At 38.5% G+C, this 24,723-nt stretch overlaps 3 protein-coding genes, 1 long non-coding RNA gene and 1 other non-coding gene across 8 annotated transcripts; 3 read left to right on the top strand and 2 right to left on the bottom strand.

The window, feature by feature from the left end:
- Positions 1-3,972: 3,972 nt before the first annotated feature.
- On the top strand, positions 3,973-5,249 carry LOC116194799 (abscisic acid receptor PYL4-like). The gene has a single exon (XM_031523693.1). It carries the CDS (start codon positions 4,155-4,157, stop codon positions 4,899-4,901), a length of 747 nt encoding a protein of 248 aa, XP_031379553.1. The 5' UTR covers positions 3,973-4,154; the 3' UTR covers positions 4,902-5,249.
- A 3,495-nt stretch (positions 5,250-8,744) lies between these two features.
- LOC116198351 lies at positions 8,745-8,825 on the top strand. Its single transcript, XR_004155285.1, has one exon. It is a non-coding gene; the product is annotated as a small nucleolar RNA snoR114 (small nucleolar RNA).
- A 379-nt stretch (positions 8,826-9,204) lies between these two features.
- LOC116194734 (protein trichome birefringence-like 33) lies at positions 9,205-12,754 on the bottom strand. Its single transcript, XM_031523624.1, has 6 exons — positions 12,327-12,754; positions 11,958-12,210; positions 10,837-11,008; positions 10,495-10,694; positions 10,127-10,285; positions 9,205-9,874 (listed from the first exon to the last, which is right to left on the bottom strand). Exons 1-6 carry the CDS (start codon positions 12,544-12,546, stop codon positions 9,532-9,534), a joined length of 1,347 nt encoding a protein of 448 aa, XP_031379484.1. The 5' UTR covers positions 12,547-12,754; the 3' UTR covers positions 9,205-9,531.
- A 1,680-nt stretch (positions 12,755-14,434) lies between these two features.
- Positions 14,435-18,889, top strand: LOC116194741. 2 transcript variants are annotated; one of them, XR_004154514.1, is made up of 2 exons: positions 14,435-15,171; positions 18,530-18,889. It is a non-coding gene; the product is annotated as an uncharacterized LOC116194741 (long non-coding RNA). The 2 variants fall into 2 exon arrangements; XR_004154515.1 differs by lacking the exon at positions 18,530-18,889 and adding an exon at positions 15,513-15,875 and having other exon boundaries at positions 14,436-15,171.
- LOC116194736 lies at positions 15,222-20,761 on the bottom strand. Of its 3 annotated transcripts, none has more exons than XM_031523625.1 (11): positions 20,338-20,761; positions 19,507-19,549; positions 19,117-19,170; positions 18,132-18,195; positions 17,839-17,895; positions 17,490-17,611; positions 17,316-17,354; positions 16,718-16,806; positions 16,542-16,620; positions 15,898-15,945; positions 15,222-15,656 (listed from the first exon to the last, which is right to left on the bottom strand). In XM_031523625.1, exons 1-11 carry the CDS (start codon positions 20,529-20,531, stop codon positions 15,345-15,347), a joined length of 1,101 nt encoding a protein of 366 aa, XP_031379485.1. In that variant the 5' UTR covers positions 20,532-20,761; the 3' UTR covers positions 15,222-15,344. The 3 variants fall into 3 exon arrangements, with proteins under 3 accessions (XP_031379485.1, XP_031379487.1, XP_031379486.1); XM_031523627.1 differs by having other exon boundaries at positions 19,493-19,549; positions 20,338-20,443; XM_031523626.1 differs by having other exon boundaries at positions 15,431-15,675; positions 20,338-20,758.
- Between the last annotated feature and the right edge of the window lie 3,962 nt (positions 20,762-24,723).

The raw sequence follows: 24,723 nt of genomic DNA, 5'->3' as shown, positions 1-24,723 counted from the left end.
CCGAAAGAACCCTTGGTACGTTGACCAATGGTTGCTAGTAGATTGTCACAATTTTTGTAAGTGAGTATATATATATATATGAAATAATTCAGATGTGAGCAGAGAAGTCGTATCATCAAATTCATGCATCTCCTGCTGACCAGACTTCCGTAGCACATAACTTATTGTGGCTGTAACACAATGGATGAAACGGACCAAACAAGTCCAGGAGAGATGAATCAGAGATATATATATATATATATATATATATATATATATAGGGAAAAAGATTAAAAAAAAACCATTTTGCTTTGGAGTTGGGACAAATCGCACAATGTTCTTTCGTTTGGGACAAATTGCACCATATTCTTTACTCCGTTAAATATAGGGGGTTACGGCGTCAAATTATTTTTCATTTTCAGTCCTCAATCTTTAACTTTTTAATCATTTTGATTTAAATCTTTTTCTTTTATCATTTATATCCTAAACTTTTTATTTTGTTCAATTTTAATCCTAAACAAAAATCTAAAGGGGAGGAGGGGTCAGGGCCGCCAATCGGCCACCCCGACCCCTCCACTGAGGTCGCGAGCGTCCTCTGTGGGCGCCAGCAACCTCGTTGGAGGGATTGGGGTCGCTGATTGGCGACCCCGAACCTCGAATCGATCGGGGACCTCCGACTTGTCCCTGGTCGATTCGGGGTTCGGGGCCACCAATCGGCGACCCCGACTCCTCCACCGAGGTCGGCGGTGTCCTCTGTGGGAGTCGGAGACCTCGGTGGAGGGGTCAAGGTGGGCGATTGGCGACCCCGATCCTTCCCAATCGATTCAGGGTTCGGGGTCGCCAATCAGCGACCCTGACTCCTCCACCGAGGTCGGCAGCGTCCTCTGTGGGCGGCGGCGACCTCGGTGGAGGGGTTGGGGTTGCCGATTAGCGGCCCCAACCCCTCCTCCCTTATCGATTTTCGTTTAGACTAAAATGAAACAAAATAGAAAGTTTAGGATAGGAATGATAAAAAATAGATTTAGAATCAAAATGATTAAAAGGCTAAAGATTGAGGACTGAAAATGAAAAATAATTTGACGCCGTAACCTCCTATATCTGACAGAGCAAAAAACATAGTGCGATTTGTCCAAACGAAAGAATATGGTGTGATTTGTCACAACCCCAAAGCATAATAGAGGTTTTTGTCTTTTTCCCATATATATATATTGTTGAATTTGAAATCAATATATCTATTAGGGTGTGCATAGATACCGAGTATACCCGGAACTAGTGAATCTACCAGTTAGAAAAGGGTCCGGATAACTCGTATTGAAAATTGAGTAGGGTCCGAGTATTAAAATAAAGAACTGATGGAAATCGGTTTTCGATTCTGGTTCTTGCATATAAGGTATCTAGAATTGGAACAAGAATCGATACCCGGACTCGGATAATAATTTTTTCAATTATATATATATATATAATTATATTCATATATTTTTATATTTAAAAAATATAGTCACTAATTTAAAAAAGAAAATATAAATCTACGTCGACATTCTATTTTGCGTGATTACTGATTATAAATTAGAAATTTTTCGATTTTATTTAGCGAGACAAAAAAATTTACAAGTTCCAATCGCGTACCCGGAACTTGTGGTAGAATACAGATTCCGAATAGATTCCGGTTCCATGACTCAACATGGTAGGATCCGATTCTAAAATCTTGAAACATGTCCTTTATATGGTAGGGTCCGGTTCCAAAATCTTGAAACATATTTTTACAGGATAGAATCCGAGTATCGTGAAAAAAACGGGGTGTCAAAGTCGGCATACCCCTAATATCGATATCTCTTATACTTTAATAAGTCCATTCACCTTTCACCACTTTTCGCCTTTTGATTTTCTCCTACCCATGGGAGGATAGGGGCCCCTTCTTAGGTTGGCCTGGCTATGACCAGCAGCCTTCTTTCTATACATTCAAAACTGTGTGGGTCGTCATAACTAGGGCCCATCTTCAACATTCAATCATCAGCTTGACGCAGTCTTTCCAGCACGATCGTGGGGGCAAGAAATATTTGATTTTCCCGGTATTTTACTTTTAAACGTCCAGAATCTGAAAAAACCATTAAACTAAAATGATTTCAAATACGTTCCAAAACCATAACGTGCTATACGGGCTTCATAGAAAGGCATATTGGGGTCGTCAATGCTAATGTTTTGTTTGATGTGTCTCTATATATGTATATATCTTGACCCACAATAGCTAGTTATTGTTGGAAACTTGTCTTTCAATTACGTACTTATTCTTTCTTGTCAAATTAAATGAACAATACAAAACCATAGGAAAACGATTGGAGGGCATTAACCATAAGAAAGAAAAAGTGATAGGGAAGAAAACTTTAAGGTAATGTCTATGTCCAGTAATTTATAATATAGATGGGACAATTGGGGGCATGTGAAATTGAAGGGGGTGGGTTGCAACTTCCAACTTACTACATAAAGAAGAGAAAGGGTGGGCAAAAATAAGGGCAAGTTGATGGGAGTTGGTGGAAAAAGAGCGATGGAGGGACAGGACAAAAGTTGAGGATAATATACATATATGAAACAGTAACTAGTAATTTATAAATTAGGTTTTCTCCACCACCAAAGGAAAAAAAAACGAATACTAGCAACGAGGTTTTCACCAAAAACATCAATAAATAAATTATTAAACTAGTTTATGAATATTCGTAACATCAACTACTTAGCCTACATCATTCAACTATAAAAAGATGGATTGAGATGAATTGTTCAATGTGAGTGATGAAATGGAGTTCGCGTCTATTTATTTTTCCCGGTACAATTCATACAGATGAATACACACATATATACATACGTGTATATATATAAAAGCAAGAAAATGCACTAATAGTGAGAAGCCTTCCTAGTTACTTATTCTGAATGTGGGTATACATGTGAAAGTTATACCTAAACAGCCATTTCCATGAGTACTAGCTCAGTTGCTTTTTTGAGTATAAATAAGATAAACCAAAGCATGATTTGTTGTTAAACAAAATTAAGATGCACTTTATGTGTCTGATATACCAATAATGATGTCGGTCTGTTCTGTGTCATCCACATAGGAACAAGATTGAGAAGTATATATATATATATCAATGGAAACATATCTCATACTTTTTTCAACTTCTAAAAATAGCAGGGACTTCTAAAAATAACTGGGACTGGTAAGTATGGTAGGTGGTAGGAAAGATAATTTAATTATATTGGTCTTCTAAATTATACGTGTGCATTATATTTGAGCTTTTTTTTTTTTTTTGCTTGAAGCTATCATATTTGCGTCTCTTCTCCTTTCTTTGGCCTTCCTCGGAATAAGCTATAATACACACACACACACACATATATATATATATATATTAGGATGAAATAATAAGTTAATAATTTATGTATTTTTACAACTATAAAAATGATTTAAGTATTTTTACAGTTTCACTATTAGGTGATTTAGCAAAGTTCAATTAATTACTTCTAGAATGCATTATCCGTATTATATACCAGAGAAAGAAATGTTTTTCAAGAGGAAAATAGAATTCCGACGCAAACACACACATATATATAGACAACCACCAAATTTACAATGAATACAATGTCGGAATACATTACGACTAGTTATCGAGTAATTAATCTCTTCTATTTTTCCCTAAGCCCTAGCTTATTAATTAATAACGCCAATTTCACATGTGATGCTAAAGATGATATTATGAAGCCTCAAACAAAATGGAAGAACATAAAAAAGGAAACACACAAGAAAGAAAACATAAAATTAAAAGGAAAAAGTAAAAGTGCAAATCTTGTAGTTTTTTTCCTTTTTCGGTGGGATTTTCTTTTTTATTTTTGGGTAGGAATAGCTTTTAAAAAATTAATATTATATATATATATATATTATTTATATTTATATACGATCATCATGTAAGCTTAAGTCCAAAAGAGGCTGCAAGTTGACAACCCACTTGCATGTCCGGCCTTAAGCTGGCTGGCTCTGATAAGATCTTCAATTTTCCAAGTCTCTCTCTCTCTCTCTCCGTCGATCAAAAGCCAAATTTCCCCTCAAAATAATAAACTCCCGAATTCAAAATCTCCCAAAAATTATTTGCAAGTGGGCATCAAAAAATTTCTACCAAAAAAAAAAGTTAGAGATGAAAGCTTTCATCTCTTGTTCATATATACATATATATACATATACATATACTCCCATGCTCTCAAAAGCTCTTAGCATTGGTCCTCAAGCGATATTCTCAAAAGTGATCACCGGAGGGAGAGAGATCATGCCTTCATCCCTACAACTCCAGAGAATCACCACAGCCACCTCCACCACAGGCTGCCACAGGGCGCCCCCCACCGCCTCCGCCAGCCCGCCCGTGCCTGACTCGGTGGCACAATACCACGCCCATGCGGTGAAGCCGAACCAGTGCTGCTCGGCGGTGGTCCAGGCCATCGCAGCCCCCGTGGAGTCCGTCTGGTCGGTGGTCCGCCAATTCGACAACCCCCAGGCCTACAAGCACTTCGTCAAGAGCTGCCATGTCATCGACGGGAATGGTCGGGTCGGGACCGTGAGGGAGATACACGTTGTGTCGGGCCTCCCTGCCGCCGTGAGCCGGGAGCGGCTTGAGATCCTCGACGACGAGCGGCATGTCATCAGCTTCAGCGTGGTGGGCGGGGACCACCGCCTTGCTAACTACCGTTCGGTCACGACCCTCCACCTATCACCTGACGGGACGGATACCGTGGTTGTGGAGTCTTATGTGGTCGATGTGCCCCCGGGGAATACCGAGGAGGAAACGCGAGTGTTCGTGGACACGATCGTCGGTTGCAACCTGCAGTCTCTGGCTCAGATCGCTGAGAACATGGTGAAGAATAACCGAAGCGATAATGATTTATCATGATGTGGTCGATCCGTCCGTCATCGTTAATGATTAACAGAAAATACTTCTTAATTTATTCTTCCCAGATGTTGTGATCATGTTTGGATTAAACTCTGGTCTTATAAATTACACACAAATCGGGTTTGTTTTTGTTGGGGAGGGTTTCATTGTTTTTTAGGGTTAAATAGTAATTAGATTTATTGGTATAATTGGATAGAGAAATTGTGAAATGCCAGTTTAGCCTTTATTTTAAGCCTTCCACTTCGAAATCTGTACATATAATAATAAATATATGTATGTCGGAATATGAGTGTGTATTGCGCAGGAGTTCATATTAATATCAGGGCAATTTTAATTTTTTCTTGCAAATTAATGACGATACGATTTAAATTATCTGGTGATCTTTCTTTTTTTTTCTTTCGATTATAAGAGAAGTTGATACGCTTAGTTCATTGAAATAAAAATCATAAATATCTAATAAATGGGTACGAGTAGTCCCACCAAGTATCGAATCTGAGACCTCTTGGTCACCAGTCGAGATGTGCACCACTCTGCTATATGGTGATGCTTCTATTTAATTCTCGATTTACTTTGTCTTCTCGTTGATGAACGTAACAAACGCATTGAGATATGTAGATGAACAATGCAACTGGTCATAATAAACAATAGATGCGTCTGTATGGAGTAGAACAAACATAGAATTATCACATATTCCATGAAAATCATCATTCAACTCCATCGAACAAATTATATTCGATCTGAAGGTTCGTTATGTGATCTCTAGCTGCGGATAGATTGTGTAGTTTCCTGTTGTCGTATGTGCAGAAGCGATCAGTCTAATTAATAGTTAATGAACTTTGCCCAGTCTTATAGATGAATATTTGTTCTCTAGATCATATCTTCGGATATACTATAAGAAATATGAAAGAGTCATGAAACTCTTGTGCACTGAAAACAACGTGTACATACTGATCTATTATTAACTAATGAGCACATATGCTTAAGATCATAATCTAGGCTAGTAATTGATCAACTTACGTGAACTTTACTCATAGGAATTTTGAAATTGTAAGAACGGAGAAAGGAAAAGTATAAAAATCAGAGAAGAGAAGAGATAGGAAGTAAAACCCGAGGAATTTTCGGTGGGAGATATCGCGCACGCCATGTTGGTGATATAATATATACATAGTTGCATTAAAGTGCTTTATTTTAATTACAAGTGAACGAAGGAATATCAACAACTGTAATGCAACTTGATCAACTTAAAATAACCCCCAACTTGTTGTACGCGTATAAACGTAAAATCGCAAGTTGCTCTATCTAATATTTATAATATTTCCACGAATGAATAAATCATACAAGCACGTACGAATACTCATCGATTATGTCTGCATCGGTAACCATAATTTTACAGAACGCCCAATTTCAATGACCGAAAGCCGACTTCAGAAAACCTTTTCACCAGGTAATAATTTCTTCTCGTCCTTGGCTTATATATGTGTGCCGAGCCTGTCAGATTATTTGAAATATGCCAAGTGCCAATGACATTATAAAACAGCGGCACTTTGATAAGCTTTTCTTGAAAGCATAGTTTGGAATCATATATACGTTTTGAACCTTGAAATTTCATATCATCCGATACATGATATATTATTTGAAGGGTTCATTTCAATATCCTATGTAGTTTGAGCGCAATTACAAAATGCACCCCATAATTTAAAATGCTACTTAGATGTGGTCAAACCGTCTCGATATATATACTTCAAATAGTTAACACTGTTCATATTCGAATGAGAAGAAGTTCATGTGCGATTCTCATGACACTTTATCAGGGGCTTTCGTCTACATTATAGTATCTTTTTTTATTCATCATTCCCTCACATCTCATTCCCAGCTATATTATTTTGAGGAAGATGGAAAGAGCTTCGATCTCTTGAGATTCTCTTCCATGCTGTTGAAGCATCCAAGCCGTTATACCAACAGCGGTCTCTCGTCTTACTTTTCAAACTCTTTGGTCTCCGTTTCATTGCAAGTGGAAGAGTTGCCATCGCGAGAAAGAACTGAAGAAGAAAATTGATGTAAAAGCAAATAATAAAAAACTGTGAACCAAGATAGGCAATTTCAATATTCTCTCGATTAAGAGTCATGTGAATCACCATGAACTTCTTCCCATCCAAAAATTAACTGTACTAGCGGTTTGGATGTATTTAGATTGTTTGACTATCTCTAACGAGTGTATTGAGATAAATTAAATTATGAGGTGCAATTTGAGAACGACTTCAAACTGCATGGTGTATATTGAAGTTATCTCTTATTTGAATTATCAATATTATAAATAAATATATACATATATTCACATATATATATATGTATGTATGTATATATGCTTCACATTATGACGGTGTGCATGGGAAGAGGATGGAGTTGCAGGCTATCAGATGCAAGTGGGTAAGGTGCGGATTTGAATGTACTTCTATTTCAAATGGAGTGGATTTTTTTTATTTTTAGTGTTTTTGACATTGTGGTTTCCGTGGAAATCAAAGCCCATGAACTTTTTTTTTTTATCAAATTAAAAGAGGATTGCAGGTACCTCATAAGCCTCGGCATTTATCAATTCCTTCGCATTTGTATGTCACGAATATAAATTTGAGCATATAATTATCTTTCTTTTCTTTTATTTCAGATGTATCCAATGCATTTATATATATATATATATATACACACACACACGGAGTTCATCAAAATTTCATGTGATTCAATAAACATATTAAAATATCCATATCGTCCCTAAATCTGTGTCATTTTGATAGTCTCCTCCGAATTTTATTTTTCATCTTTGTCTATTTTTGGTATTAAGTAGGTGTCATGATTTTCCATGACTTTTCAGAGTGGCAAATGATTTTCTTTTTCCATTCAATAATGATGAGTTTTATAACTAAATTTGGACGATAGTATCAAATTATTAAATCCGGCATGCATCTCCTTTATGATTAGTCTTTCTATATAAAATATCTAATAGCAAAACTCAAAAGGAATTACTTTAGTAAATGAAAAAAAAATATTGCAAAAGAATTTAGATATAAAAATCCGCCACGCTTTACGCTTTTTTTTTTTATTAAACCTACTTCAGGTGATAAGAATTCAGCTCCGTTATATATATATGTGTATATATGATGAGGTATGCATGTAAGACATGTAAACTAATTAATTAATCTAAATAAGTATAACTTATTAAAAAAAGTAATCTTATTATAATTCATTAGTGTGAACTTTGCTCATCAAGTTCGAAAATTAACAACGATTGTGTTTGGTTGTAGAATTGAGTTGAGTTTTGATTTTAATTGGTTTGTAATAATTGAGTTGTTGAATTATGAGAAGTGTGAAAAAATAATGAATAGTTGAAAGAAATTAATGATTGTATTGTTAAATTGTGGAAAAAGTATTGAATAGTTGAGAGAATTTAGTATTAAAAATTGAATTGAATCATTAAAAATTTGAATAAAGAGGGAAAAATAATAATTGTATTATTGAATTGAAGATAAGTGGAGTTAAAAGTGAAGTTGAATTAAAAAAAATTTCAAAACCAAACCCGATAATGTGAAAGCGTGCAGATCCCATTTTGATTTCCAAACGCACATCCTACTGCATGTTAGGGATTCGCGAAATATCTTCGACCAAGAAGGAACAAGTTGCGTCAAGAAAAGGCTTGAATGCATTATTGTAATGCACTCGGTAATTTAATCAGTTTTAAATATATTATTTTGCGACACTCTTAACAAAAGCATCAGCAGCTCGGTTGTTAAGGAGACATGTCCCTCACAATTGAGGTCGACGGTTCGAATCCCTGCTGGTGCAAATGTAGAAGAGCTGTGAGGAAATGCGATTGCGATTGTTAGGCCAATCACCTTCAACTGACCTTCAGATGAAATCGCGCATGCTGAGCTCTTCTTCCTCTCTTTTTTCCTTTCTTATTATATAATTTTTTCCCTTTTTCTAAACCACTCAAACTTATATGCTTAATTCATATTTTCAATAACCCGATCTCGAGTACTGCGGATCCTCGACGAGGATCATCCGGTCGTCGCGGCTCCTTTACTCCCTGTTTCACTAACTTCTTGTGAAGCGCTCTATAAGTTTCTGCCTGAACATGTTTTCACACAATGTATACTATACACAGACCATTGAAAGCTTGTGGCCAATTTTCGTAACCATTTATTCAGTCACAGTTTTCGACCAGAGAACAACCGTAAGGAAACCCTACCCTGAGTTACAATGCTCATTCCTTTTCTTTTCTTTAACTAAATAATGCTCAATTCTTAGATTGTAATCTCTTGCAAAAATGACTAGTATCAATACTAATGACAATGTACAAAGTACAAACAAATCTTCATGCTTCATTTACCCCCCAAAAGTAGAAAAATTCATCCTTCTCCAGGCCATTTTAGTTTTAGAGATACCCCACTCCTCCGGGCCCAACTTGGAAATGAAAGCCCATCAGCGCAGCCCAAACTCAGGCCCACATCTGGTCCAAGGAACCGCGAAGTACAGATGGGAATTTCCTTTTTTCCGTGAGACCAGATCATTTAGCAATTTCATTCATCATTTACAATTTTCCTTTTCCAATCTCCATCAATGTGTTGGGTATGTGTGGCTATGAGTAATAAAAGAGCTTAGCATATAGGAGCTCATTCCAAGTGTCTTGGAGGCCGGGCAAGCACCAGTGGACGCAGTCGGCGTAGCTGACGGGGTTCGCCAGCTGCTTGGGCGTCAGCGTGCTCCACTGCTTCTTGTAGATCATTGTGTGTGCATCCTTCCGGTAGCTCGACAGCTGCGTGATGTTGAGCAACGTGATCGGTACCCTCGATTTGCTGAACACCTCCCCGAGTATCGCCATCATGCTCTTCCGAGAATCCGAGCCCCAGAAGTCAGGATCCTCGATTGGGGTCGTCTGGTTGTAGCAGTTCCCTCCAGATTTGTCGCCCCAATCCGCGCTACTGCAATGAGGCAAAATTGATATTCAAAATGTTAGCTATCCGTGTAAAAAACTAATGACAACATTCATTTTATTGATAACTAATGATGCTTTAAACTGACAGCATAGCCAAGCTCAGTAGCATCATTCTTCTTGATTGAACCATTTTGAATTCAACAAGTCCCATCTTATCGGTCATAACAGAAATTAGATTCGTCGCTGAGCATGTCGGAACAGAAAGAAGCAGAGATCAAAGGAAGGACGGCTTACTTACTTTCCATGAGTCGGGGACATGCTAGTGAAGAAGACCCGAGTCTTCTTCGGGTCCATATTCTTCTCGACCCACCTCACAAGGCTCTTCATCGCCATCCTGTATGCAGCATCAGTAGGCAGCTCCACTATATCTTTCTCCTTATCCTCAAATGACCCTTTCCTACATATAAAAATACTCGGAAGTTACACTACTCATTCGATCACTTAGGAAGAACAAATGAAGACCGAAAAATTTCCACGAATAATGCCTTTAAGTGCAATGCGTCCGTACGGTTTTCAGGAACCAGATCCCAGTTTCCTTATTTTCCATGGAATGACTCACAAGACACGGGAGAATTGAGTGAGGAACCAATTATACTGGGAACTTACAGAATCTTGTTAGAATCTCCGCTGACCCACCAAAGATACGTGTTGAACACCAAAATATCGACTCCCTTCCAGTGTCTGCCGTGCTTATTAATCGAACCTTTCCTTATGAGGCGGTCCGATACCCTGTGGATAACTGCATTATCCGAGTTCGATTCGAGAAGAAACGGTGCCCAGTAGAACTCGATAGTAGCATTGTAGTCCTATAAGTGCATATGTTAAGGTCGGAGTTTAATAGATTATAGGCAAAATGCATATGTGCATAAGTTATAGACCAATGCGATGAACCCATGCTAAGAAGTAAAATCCGACTGGGACTGGCAATGTCCATCACATTTCCCATACCTTGGCGGTGAAAACCGTGAGGGAATCAAAGGTCTCCATGGATTTGGAGCCTTCAGGAATCAGTGAATGGAGAAGGCAGACCATCGAGACATACTGTCCCCGGTTCAACGAGTCTCCGACGTACATCATCCTCTTCCCTCTCAGTGACTCCAGCATCTGTGTGGCATTGAACCTGTAACTCCAATTTTCATACCAATAACAAGTGAATATTTGTTCAATTTCTCGTGCCCAAATAGCATATGTACGTGACCATTTAATGGGAATTCAAGATTCGGACAGCGTATTAAGTGCCAAATCACAACGTGGCGAATCGGTCTCAATTCAACATACAAGACGGTGATACCCAAAACCCGCATTAGCTATAACGGACAGTGGTAGGTGGAGACGCGAGTTATCTCGAGCCATGTATCAGAATTAATAGGACAGTCCAACTAACGAATAAGTACAACACGAAACATGTAAATCTAGCGATGACCACTTGCCATGACTAACACTAAGTAAACATGAAAAAATAATAATAATAATAATAATATTTCAACCCGACAAGCAACGCTGTCCGGGCCATTTGCGGGTCAAGTCGGACCCATTTTGCGAAGGGCCCAACTTAGGAGAAGATGAAGCCCGTAAGTAAGCAAACATTTGACATCTGCCTGCGAGGACCCGTGACGAAATCGATACGTGGCAGAACATCCGACCGTTCCCACCATTAAAAAAATGCCAAAAGCATAACCAGATTCATTCCCAGACACCCAGCAAGAGAGATGTCGGCGATCCCAAAAATTTTCGGATATATTGCTGGTAAAATTAAATTTTTGCCATGGATGTGTTCCTTATATTACGAGTCTATCAGTCGAGACTAGTTCTGGTAGTCTCTGGTTGGATCATCGCAGTCGTATTGCGATTTTAATAACTGCGATTACGATGTTTGAAAAGCGAAAAGTTTTAGGATGATCGAAGATTTCTGTCTTCAACTGATCCAGGATCGCTTTTGGCGAAGAAAAAAAGGTAAAAAAAGAAATAATTTAATAATTATGATATAATTCATTAATTAATATCAGTTGCTAAAAATGTAAATAATCGGTTTGGTTGGGGGGAAAAAGTGGGGGGACGGACGGACGGACCTGGGCAAGGAGCAGCCGTGGGGATGCCACCGCCAGAACTGGTAGCCCCGGTCGGGCCGGCCGTGCTCCTGACACGTCAGCTGCGGCTGTATGTACGGACACTCCGATTCCTGGTACAGCAGCGGGGTCAACTCGTCCCGGACCCACCTCCCGCTGAACAAGTCGCAGCCGCCACCTCCCTCCGCCGTCCTCCGCACCGCAAACGGCACCACCGCCGCCTCCTCCTCGTCCCGGTCATCTTCCGCCTTCTGATCTAACACCCAGGATAGGATACACGCAATCACCCAACCGAGCACTCAGTAAAGAGTAAGATAAAATGCCACAGAGATCGATCCGGGACAGACTCGAAGCGGACTGGGGTCAACTCACCGGTTCTGGAGAGTACTGGTCGGGGCAGGACCCTGTCGGGTGCGGGGCGGGGGCTGAGGATGCAGGCGAAGTCCTCGCCGTAGAGGACGGAGACGAAGAGGATAAAGGCCAGTAAGACGAAGAGGTAAGGCGAGAGGCGGGCCTTCCTGATGAGGGCAGGGGAGGAGGAGGAAGAAGAAAGAGTAGGAGGAGAAGAAGAGAACGGCGGCTTCGACTTCATTGTGCTTGAAGGGGGGGGGGGGGGGAGAGAGAGATTGATTGATTGATTAATGGAGGGCTCGGAAGAACATTGAAGGAGGGGTTGCTCTGCTTTTTGATGCGTTGGGCTTCTTCTTCGATAAATATGGCGACAAATGGGAAGAGCCAACTGAGTCTGAAAGGGAAGGGAAGAGAGGAGCAGGTATGCCGATTTATTAGAAACGACTTACCATGAAATGTCAACGGGGCTGGTTTGGTCCGACCTTAACCGTCTGAATTGATTTTATTTGATTACTGGAGCTCTTCTCAATAGAAATTGAGAGATGTTTTTTGCTATGGTAACATTGTGTAGGGTGATTTCTCTTTTATATGGAAATGGCGAAGGTGAGTGTTGAAAGTAACCTCACATTGAAAAGTTGAGAGAAAATCCATAGATTTATAAGAAATAATGATCTAGTAATCCATTGGCTTAGGTTTTTGAGTTGCAGATAAATTCAAATCCAAAATAAGCCTGTGGATTTTACCTAATAAGTGGTATCAGAGCCTAAGATAACGATTTTAGAGAAGTGCTTACTCCATGCGTGAAAACTCACGGCACACTAATGCTCGAGTGTGGAACTCATGTCTAGTGAAGGGCCTAACAATTGATATGTTAGTCCAGAAGTAGAAGCCCGACTCCCGGCTTGAAGTCCTCCATATAGTCGAGAAGGAGAAGAATTGTTAGGATAGTTTCTCTCCCATATGGAGAATGGTAAGGGCGAATGTTGAAAGTAATCTCACATAAAAAAAGTTAAAAGGAAATCATAGGTTTATAAGAGATAATGGTATAGCAATCCATTGATTTAAACTTTTGAGTTACAAATAAGTCCAAGTTCAAAGTAAACCTGTGGATTTTACCTAACACATTGATTCCCACTAAAAAAATTATTGAACTAGTATAATACAATGGCTTGAAAGCCAGATGATCATGACATAACATGAGAAATTATTAATAAAATAGATCATATTCAGAACTTTAGAAAAATTTAAGTACAATACTTCATGTAAATCATTTGTGGTATTCCAATTAAATTTATTTGAAATCAATTAATTTACATATATTTTACTTAATTTACTTAAAGAGTAGATAGAAGGGGTTGCTCTAGGAAAACTCTGAAAATTTTGGGGAAATACTGAATTGTGCTGTAAGAGAGGAGATTATTTAGGACTGTTATTTGCTGTATTTTGTGGCCCACACACCCAATGATTCAACGCCAGCATCTTTATTTTATCATTTGTAGGTACGTCTTTTGGCTAATCTCCAGTTAATTTGCTTCTCTAGAAAATCATCTCTTAATTTCGCCGCCGACAGCAATTTTTTCTCCTGCACGTAAATAAAACTGATAGGAGGATTTCTTTTGTGGATGGGGGTGTAGGAAGGACATCGTATGGAATGAATGACCCATGACATAAAATTGCACGAGGGAAAATTGGAACTTAGCTTCCAAATTAGAGGACCATTACAGCCCCTCGGCCCGGACCATCCAGGAGGTCTGGGGACCGGGTGGGACCGGTTTAGCTGAATGGTCCATTCAGCCACGGATTCCTAGTCCCGTAGCTCATCCAAACTGCCAGGTCCGGGGATCATCAAAATTGTCATCCAAATTATTTGTGAGGGCTCCATCGAACTCTTTGCCCCACCAAATCATAGGTTGGCGTGTCTTTTAGGAAAACATTATTCTACGGCGAAATGCGTAAGAAGTAGGGCTGCAGAAATTATGAGCATATATATTGCAACGGAAGCTACACACCGAAGTGTGTGCTTCACTTCTAAGATAAGACCCACCAAAGATATGGACTAGACGCTGTCCGATGGGGGGGGGGGGGGGGGGGGGGAACCGCATGCCTTATAAGTAGAGTAGTCACGTATATCCTTGTAGATCCAGCTCACGTCGGCTCGACTACTAATCAACAGCAGCAGTCAAGCTCGTCTTTCGAATCGGATCTGACCAGTTCACCCGGGGGGGGGGGGGGGGGGGGGGGGGGGGGGGGGGGTGTGGGGAGGGTTTAACAATTACAACAGCGAGGGATGCCGTGCTGCGATTACCAATATTATTTTGAGACTAAAAAAGGAGCAAAACAGGGAAGGTGAGGGAGTGTGGGAAAATACATCTAAAATGGGTTTTAGGTGGAGACATGGGGACGAGGAGTGGGTATTTGGTGGCATATCAGCTTCAAAGGTTCGGTTGGCACCCCCCCCCCCCCCCCCCCCCCCCCCCGCCCACCTGCTCTCTCTTTACTCTATTCCTCGTCCCAGACAAAAAAATGAATACCGCATTTCCCGTCATCCATCCAATGCTCATTTCCTCAGTTGACCTCAGACCAAAAAATACATCAGCACGTCCCACCCATCACCATATATTTCTTCCTTTTTTTTCCCCTCCTCCTATCCTTCCCCCATCTATGAAACTGAGGGTCGGGATGTGATCCGACCGGCACTCAATGGGTGACTGACATGATCTTGAAGCCCCTAAGAACCGGACTTGTGACTGTCGACAAATGGAAATTTCTGAGATCTTTGCGTCAGCATGCAACCAGGTTCTTGCTAGATCTGGCCTTTCGACCCGATCAATCTCAAATGTTGCACGTTTATGAAGCCTATGATGAGGTAACAATCCAATTGTTTTGATTCACATAGACAGTTACTGAACCTGGAGCTTTTAACAAATCCTTAAGCCTGAGCATTATCTTTCACAGGCTACCCATTTTCTGTAAGTACTCATGTATTATATATCCAAAAATATAATTAAATTCACCAGTGAAAAAGCTAAAGGACTATTATCACATCAAAATCAAAATTGGGAAATTTTTTTTATATTTTTGTAGTCCCATCACTTGGTCAACTGGATAATATCTACCCACGATGGAGTATATATGACAAGGGACATCACAGTGAAATTGAATCTCCCTAGATATCTTACCTGTACTGATCTCGCAGTTATGCCTTAGGACTTGGAACTCCCTATGCAATGTGGAATCTAGGGAGCCAAAATTTATTACCCAATCGAGTACTGTCGAAAGACGTGGTTCCTCAAAAGTTGACGGGAGAATATGAGCTTCGAGAGCCTTCAGACGGTCCCCGGAATTTCCGCACTTGAGAAGCAAAGAAACTCTATGAACAGAGAGGATATATCATTAAAGCAGGAAACATTTGGTTTTAAGACTCATTACTCGAATTCAGAAGGGCAACACGGTTATGGGTGATAAAATTTCTAATTAGTAATGAGACAGAGCAAGATATTCAATGCATCTATGTGATGATAGTGTTTGTCCAAACTCTTCTCAATATGACAGAAAAAGGATGATATTGAAGAGTCTGCTTTTGTAACAATACCTGTGTCCTGTGAGGTAAATTAGCCCAGAACTCCAAATTTGGAATTGCCTGAAAAAGAGAAGGCAAGGAGGCAACAAAGTCAATTCCAACCAGCAACAACATTTCCAAGCAGAAACAGCCATGAAAAGAGAAAGAATGCTACTTCTCTTAAAAGAAACATTACATGCAAATTGAAAGAATCAGAAAATAAATCTTTGAAAGCATTGATTTCAAGTTCTTATTGACAGGAGGGAAACATATATCATTAGATATTATGATCCATCGTCTTCAATAGCTGACCAAAAAAATCAATTATTGGTCCAATGATCGAGGCGAGATGCCACATATCTTGAGCGTTTTCAGCTTCAAAGATCGCTAGAGTCCTCTGGCAGTCTCACCCAAGTTTACATGGCTAGTGGATAACATTTTTGTTATTGATGTGATTTATCTGACCCCCAGAAGACCAAACTCTTCCTTACGTAAATTTTGCAGCATACAATTAACCTCTGGACTTGAAATAATTGCTTTGAAAACTCTTGGTCTTACTATCCACCATGAGGTGACAAATTCATGCTACTACAAACATTGAAGAAGCAAAAATTGACACGATCAAATGGAGTTCCCTCAGTTAAGAGTATTAATTGGTAACAAGATGGAAGACATACATCTATTCCGTGAACTCCAAGCACAAAATATCGATACACTGTACCAGCTAAGAGATACCCTCCTAAGAGAGAGAACATTCTGAAACGCAAAAAGAAGATAAACATATGAGCGAAACAATTTCCAGAAACTTACCGTGTCCATGAGAGATTAAAAAAAATACAAACCGAAGCCTTACAGTATCACGAAAATACCAAACCAAACCCATCCTCTGCCATGAATGTATACAACTTTGGCACATCCAGAGGGATGCCTCAGCACTGTAGCCTATTGACAGTTGAACATTTGATCAGTTTCCCTACAAAAACTAACTGAACAAGATTTTCCATTTATACAGAAGTCTGAAACAAATCTATCCTGACCAAAGAGCATGGGCGAGAACATATAACATCTTTGCCACCATAAATCGAGGGAGTTCTGTAATTAAAGTAATTAAGTATCCCAACCAGAGGACAGAAAGTTTGCCTGGCTATATAGGAGATCTAAGTAAACCCCCCTCTAATAGGTAATAATTTCCCAACTTTCATAAAAATATTACTCCTTGAAATACTATCTGAGCTCCATTAGTTGCCATCTCCAGAAATACCAGGAACATGCAGTAATGAATGCATCATCTCACAGTGCATATTAAGGCAAGATTTACTGGGGAAAAGAGGAATTGCACTAATGTAATGTTTTTCAACCACTTCAAAGGCTTTCCTGAGTTGCTAATAACTGTGGTACTATTCTATGCCAAGTGAACAAATGAACTTGTCAAAACCTCTCGATTCACTCACATAGTCACAAGCTCCTGATCTCTCCAAAATATGTGGTCCCTGCAAAGCAGAAGGTGAACAAAATTAGTAACACGCAATAACTAACATATCCTTTCTTTAATATTTATTCTTTGCTCTAAATACAACTTCAAGGAGCAAAAATGCTCAAGTGATTTATCCCAATCAGGTTCTTACTTGTGCTCCACTATAGTCACATAAGACTGTTACAGTAAGTGAGCAGTTGACCTTCTTGCCATCAACCTCTTGGTTAACACTAGACATCTTAACAATTACACCACTATGAGGATTCTTTTTATCTGCAGCATTAATGATGAAAGGCAAATCAGACCAGAGTATACGCCAAAAGCGAGCACTAAAACGGGAGATTAAAACAAATTGCACTTTGTATTGAGAAATACTTATTGGTAATAATACCAATTGAAAATAAACTGAGATTTTAAAATAGCAAAAATTCAAAAGCTGACGTGCATATAAAACATATTTATATCTCAAATCATTTAAAATAATCAAGATTTTATCTCACCGGCAATACTAATGTTGATGCCAGACGCATGGCCAATGGCGGTGCATACAGGATATCCTGCACATAGGATTTAATGAATTATAGTAACACTTATCAATTACTTAAATATGGCATGCATTGATGTCCCAAATTAGCTGAATCTACCCAAATTGGTTCAAGGCATTATAGACAGAGGATCGACAGCACCAAGGAAATAAAACAGAGACAAGGAATACTTTCTGCAGTAGTGGCTTCCATAATGATGGTTTTGTTATTATTTAACAAGCAGCGCAAATAACTCTATGAGTTATTACCTCCAACATCATTTGCTACAAGTGCACTGCATTGCATGCCACAATGTAATGGACCACCGCAATCCTGTAAAATTTAGCAGAGCAGCCAAATTATGCGCTCCATCAGAAAACTTGGAAATGGAAGCTGAACTGGATCAACAGAAAGAGAAAGGCAATGCATTTCCATGAAAAAGACCAGCACTGTTCTATGCAGGTGAGCTGGCAGAAACATGTTTGGTCTAGCCCTTATTGCATAGACAGCAGTTTGCAATAAGCTGCTCACACTTGATCAAAGTACTCAGCTGAGAAACATTTTTTTCCCCCCTAAATCTTTTTGCTCTGTGCTTGAGGGTAATAGTGGGGATCAATTGCTTTTGATTGTGAATTTGCTAATAAAGTTTGCATCCATGAAATTGCAGAGGACAAGGAAGTTGGAGTTTAGAATAAGAAGATGACTTGGATGGAGAGTTGTTTCTGTCGTGATTCTCAATGTACCATGCAATGTTCATGTCCACTATTATGTTAGCATATGCAAAGAGCAGCTGTATTTTAGTTGGTTCTTTCCCGAGCTAAGCAGGATGTTAAAATGCATTCTCTAGGACAGAAAATTTTTGGGGTACACAAATTATCTTAAATTTAAGAGCTGATCCCATCTAATCGGCAGCATATCTGGCAGAATCACTTTTGCCGATATATGTTGTCCGGAGGAGCATCCATTTGACAAACTTGAACTTGTTTGATCTTTAAATAGAAGGAAACAAGCAATGACTTTCCCTGTAGGTGAACCAACTGTCATATTACTGAGCTTCTCTAAGTCTTCCAGAAGATGTGTTCTGCTATGTAACCGTCTAAATATTTTCAGGACCCCTCGACATATGATCAATCAGATATGACCAAAAGCCAGCTGAGCAAGAGCAAAACTTAGTTGAATAACGTGCAGTTTACAATTATAAGCCTATCAGCTGAAAGACGGAATTTGGAAAATGATACTTCATAAGATATGTACCGAGCAGTCAAAACATCTAGGTGCATCGTGATTGAAGATCATTCCATTGCAAATCTGTACAAGAAAATAAAGACAGAGCAAATTATCAGTGAATTAACTTTGACTTGTCAACACAAAAAGATTATATAGTTAACATTTTATTATCTTCAACCAGAAAGACTACCTTGGTTGTGTCATCCAGCTATAGTATGACAATCTATATATGAAATCAGTCTTATTACATTCAATCCAAATGAGTCTATTAAATACGCATATTCTTCAGCAAAAGTAGATATCTTGGTCCCCGAAGGGCAACCCATAAACATCCACAAACTTGGCAAAAGAAAATGTTTAGATGAAATAAAGTTACTAAGGAAAAAAGGAAACAAAATGTGACCTGCCGGAGCCAACCTGAAACCAGACCACGGACCCATTAGCCGCAACTTTGTAAAACCTGCATTACGTATGAGCGGTACCATGACACTTCGTCCACACATCCAAAGCATTAGACAATGAGAAAAAAAGGATTATTATACACTTTTTAACATGCCCATTAACTCGCCATTTTCATCTAATCAATGCAACTGAGAGTTAATCTGATACTTCATGTGAGACATTGATGAACTATTGTTATGGTTATGGGACACATACACAGTGATCTGATATGCCGAAAGTACATGATACAACTACTTGGAGGATTACTGTATAAATTATTTTTTCAATTATACCCACATAGCACCGAAAACACTTCCTTCAGCACCAAAACTTTCATCTAAACTCAACATGTATAATGACATCGCATGTGCCAAGAGGTATGAACAAATTTGCATATATCACGCATTACTAGTTAATAAACCCAATCTAATACAGATAAACAAATTTCCATAAATCTTGCGTGACGGTACCAGAACAATAGTCCTTGCATCTCTTTCAGATAAAGAACTTCAAACAACTTCAATCATCAATATCAACTACGACTTAGGGGAATGCACCACAGAGTGACCTCGCAAGAGCACATTCCGCACTAGTATATACCAATTTATAACTCCGCAACCGCATCTCAAGAGCGTAATAAGGAGCATCAAGTGAGCTTCAACTGAATACGTGACCGTTCATCAAAAAATTAAACTGCAATCATTAGCCAATCCTCCAAACATTACCAGACACTACGCACAGTCGCCTTCATATACAGTCCGCAAATATGCATGAGCTGTACACAGGAAGGAGAGACAGAAAGAGTACCCGTCCTCGCTGAGAGCGCCGTGAGGGAACTTCTGAATCGGGGACACCAAGCTGTAGTTGTAAAGCTTCTTGCGGTCGACGACGCTGAGCTCGCAAGCTGCGGACACCGAGTCGAGCGGCGCAACTCGGAGCATGATTGCGGAGAGGAGGAAGATAAGCGGACATTGGTTGAAGCTGCAGCGGCGGATCTTCATCACTTCGGAGGAAACCTCTTCCAGCGGTGATCAATCTGTCATCATCCGTGCAAGTTCCTCGTGAATTTGCAGCTGAAGATCGAGCTCGACGACCTCTACGATTCAACGTACGCGACGGGGAGAAGTTGGAGAACGTGGGAGAGGAGGAAGGAAGGGAAGGACAGGAAGAGACAGCACGAGCTTCGCAAAGTAAAAAACAAACAGACATCCACTCGTCATGCCTGCAGGAATATATATATATATATATATATATATATATATATATTAACTGATTTTATTCTTTTGTTATTTCCTGAAAAGCCCCGAAGTGACCGGCTAGAAAGGAATAATTTCAATGTACTCTCTGAATTATTTTTTATCTCAATACGATCCCCGTATTTTAGGTAGCTTTGGCGATGCGTACCTACTCTTCTAGACTGCCAGGGCTAGGTGACCTTATAAGGGATTCATTTCAAATTGGACCCCAACAATTGCGGTATATTCTGATATGCCCCTCGTAATTTAGATATCTTTCACTCTGCCTCTACATAATAGATTGATCCTTTTAGAAAATTCGCAACGTGCATCTTTCTTTATCAAACGAGCACGTGAGCACTTGATGAGCATTGATTTCTGCGGAAATGACGCAGTACATCTCAAAGAGTAGTTGTGCAATTAAATATTCTTGGAAGAAATTGATTGTCTCTTTGGTCCAGTCCAATTTTGTTGCGCCGTGTCCAAAAATAAACCATCACTCATGGTACTAGGATGGATCGACCAATCAATCAGTTTTAATATTTAAAAGCCACAGGACAGAGACGTGGTTGCGGCCACGAAAGCCAATTAATAGCCGTTGGCTCCAAACTGATTGATTTTTCAATTTCGATTAGATGAACTCTTGCTACATCTTATTTTCATTAAATTGATTTTTAACATGGAAACCTCAACGTAAGAAAAATCATGGGAATAACTCCGATCCAACTTCACTTTACATTATTCATCGAGGACGAGCCCTAGGATCAACTCGCAACTCGAGAGAAACACCATGTTGGATCAACTACTATCCATCACCCGATAGGGCGGATCCCTCACATGTTGATCTACTACATATTATCCTTAGCTTCACGTCCATTTATAAACGTGACCGACCTAGGCTTTAATTCTCTTCCTTGGTCGCTAAGCAATCTAACGGTTATACTACCAAATCGGAATTTCTTACATCCAATTTAGACTTAAATAAACACGGAATATCTCCACAACTTCTATTATAGGCTAAAACTGGCTACCATAATCTAGAGATTCTTTCCTCCATATAAAAGGGATTTTCCTAAAAAACTCTCCCTATCGACTATATGAATGGTAGACCATTTGCTCATACTTATTGAGTCTCAAGCTAAACTCGAAACTCTAATACCACTTGTTATGAAAAAAATCTATTGAGATTACATAGATTTGAAGCCATCTGTCACAAAAAAAACTTAAGTTGATAGATTGTTGGATCTAAGTTTTATATGAACTTGTGAATTTACTCTCATATTTTCGATGTGGGATTAAATATCCAACACCCGCCCTCACGTGGCAATCATGGGCTCTAAACCCGCTACCATCTACGTGGGTTTTTTTTTTAATCCACACGAGCCTTCAACCCTTCTCTACATAGGAGAGAAATTGGCCCAACAATTTTTTCGTTTCTCGACTATGAGGAGGATATTGTCGTAATCTTCGCGATACGATGACAGGTAACAGTCTTCCATCCCCTCAACAATTAATCTGGAGTCAGGCTCTCCTCTCTCCACACTCAAGTTTAACTACCACAAGGTGGGCTTCCTCTTTCACTTTTGGGCGAGGTGAGACAACGGCCTGCAAGTTGGGCTTTCATATCCGGACTTGACTTCACTGACCACGAGTTTCGCACTTAGGTCTGACGTGATGCGAGTCCCCACACGGACGCATAACCACCTAACTCTGATGTCACTTGTTAGAAAAGGATCACCAAGCTTGTACATCGCAAGTTGTACTTTCTCGTCTCGTGTGATCAAAACAAGATCTAAATACAAGCAACAAGGAACATTAAGAGACACTGAGATTTTTAATGTGAAAACCCCAAAGTGAAAAAAACCACGAAACTAACTTTGATCCAATTTTTATTGTATATCGATAGTGCTTACACTTTACATTATTCAGTAAGGACAAGCCCCTGGAATAACTCACATCTCAAGAGAGAACACACTATCTTGAATCAATTACTATCCATCACCCAATAAGGTGAATCCCTTCGTATTGTGCATCTACTACTTATTTGCCTTAATTTCACATCTATTTATAGTAGCGAACGACATAGGGCTTGATTCTCTTTAAGCAATCTAAGGGATATGCTACCGAATCAGGATTTCTTACATCTGATTTAGACCTAAACAAACACAATCTCTATTATGGGCTAAAACATGCAATCGGAATCCATGAGGATTCTCTCCTCAATAGAAGAGGGATTTTCCTAACAATAATAAAGGATTATTTTGAAAAATCAAAAGTGCTCTTTCTTATTGAAAAAAATCTCGAAATATGTGATATGTCTAAATTTGATGTGCTAAATATACTATAAATAAGAAACATGAAATTCATTTTATAGGTCATCTTTCTACGATAACTATAGTTTTTCCTACATTATAACTTTTACGTGATATCATTCGCTCTTTGCATGTACCTTCCTATATATTACAGATTTTTTTTACTACTTAGGTTATTTCATTTTCGTAAGACTATTGTGCTTATTTATTTGTCATGACTTGATTTATAATTTTCTTACTTTTATTCACAATATGCTTAACATGTATATTCGAGATAATATATAGTCTTGACGTCACTATTCTATTTATATTCATTCTTATTTTACCATATGTGTTAATTATCTATTTGTAATATAAAAATTAACAAAGAGTTATAGAGCAATGTATGGGTATCAACCAGTTTATCTAATATAATATAATATTGATTCAGAATTTTTTATTCGTTCATAAATATAAGACGAATGGTTACTGTCCATAATACATATGCATATATATATATATATATATATATATATATACACGTAGACCAAAAAGCTCAATGCCAACAAAATATTTTAGCAGGCCCAAGGCCCAACACGATGTGAAGCCTAAAAATTTATGGCATGTTTGATTTCTAAATTCAATTTTAAGATTTTAACTATAATTTTAACTCTACTCAGTACATAACAAAAGTCAACAACACAATTAATTATTTTTTCATATTTCTTCATTTTTTAACCATTCAATTCAATTTTTAATAATAAATTATCTCAACTATTCATTACTTTTTTCTACAATTCAACAATACAATCATTATTTTTTTTTCAACTATTTATTACTTTTTCATACTTTTTCTCATAATTCAATATCACAATCATTACAAACCAATTAAAATCAAAATTCAACTCTAAAACCAAATACACTATGAAATGTTGACGATATGTTGTACCATAAGAAAATGGTAAATTTCGATGACATTTCTTAGGGGCCGTTTGGATTCAGAGTTAAAGTTACTTTGATTTTGATTTTAATTTTGATTGTAGAAAATGACAAATGAAATGTGATTATAAATTTGACTTGGGAAACGTGTGTTTTTGTTGTGTAGTGTGTCGAGTTAAAGTTAAAGTTAAAATTTTTGAATTGGAAAATGTGTATTTTTGTTGTGTAGTGTGTTGAGTTAAAGTTAAAGTTAAAGTTAAAATCAATTAACTTTGAATCCAAACGGGGCCATAGTTTATGAAATTACCAGCGACACATCTCCTTTCAAAAATTAGCCACACGCTACCCCTCATTTCGCTAATGTGGCATCAAGAGAAAATTCACTTTGCCATGTGGATCCCATGTCATCGAATTGCACAAACCGATCCATTACCTGATTTCTTTATCGGAATCAAATCTGATCCAATTTAAGAAAAAAACAGTAAAAAGCAGCGAAAGGAGGAGTGACACGTGGCTAATTTTGAAAGGAATGGATGTCGCTAACTATTTTACAAACTATAAATCGAAATTTATCCTGAATTAATCAAATTTTTTGTGTTGTATGGTAAAAACATTAAAAAGAATTCGATTGGTACCATTTGGTTAAAAAAGGTCAAAAATTCATATTGTACGATGTAATCTTCCTTTTATTATATTATATAAAATAAAAAAAAGATTATTCGCATGTT

The sequence above is a fragment of the Punica granatum genome, chromosome 2 (assembly GCF_007655135.1).
Source record: "Punica granatum isolate Tunisia-2019 chromosome 2, ASM765513v2, whole genome shotgun sequence".
NCBI lineage: Eukaryota > Viridiplantae > Streptophyta > Magnoliopsida > Myrtales > Lythraceae > Punica > Punica granatum.
This window is presented reverse-complemented; position numbering and strand designations above follow the sequence as displayed.

Coding starts and splice junctions, on each gene's coding strand:
- LOC116194736 (XM_031523625.1), bottom strand. CDS start 20,531: ATGAAGATCCGCCGCTGCAGCTTCAACCAATGTCCGCTTATCTTCCTC. Junction 19,550..20,337: donor GGCGCTCTCAGCGAGGACGG/GTACTCTTTCTG, acceptor TACGTAATGCAG/GTTTTACAAAGTTGCGGCTA. Junction 16,807..17,315: donor GATCAGGAGCTTGTGACTAT/GTGAGTGAATCG, acceptor AACTGTCAATAG/GCTACAGTGCTGAGGCATCC.
- LOC116194799 (XM_031523693.1), top strand. CDS start 4,155: ATGAAAGCTTTCATCTCTTGTTCATATATACATATATATACATATACA.
- LOC116194734 (XM_031523624.1), bottom strand. CDS start 12,546: ATGAAGTCGAAGCCGCCGTTCTCTTCTTCTCCTCCTACTCTTTCTTCT. Junction 10,286..10,494: donor GGAGATTCTAACAAGATTCT/GTAAGTTCCCAG, acceptor TTTTATATGTAG/GAAAGGGTCATTTGAGGATA. Junction 9,875..10,126: donor ATGTCCCCGACTCATGGAAA/GTAAGTAAGCCG, acceptor GCCTCATTGCAG/TAGCGCGGATTGGGGCGACA.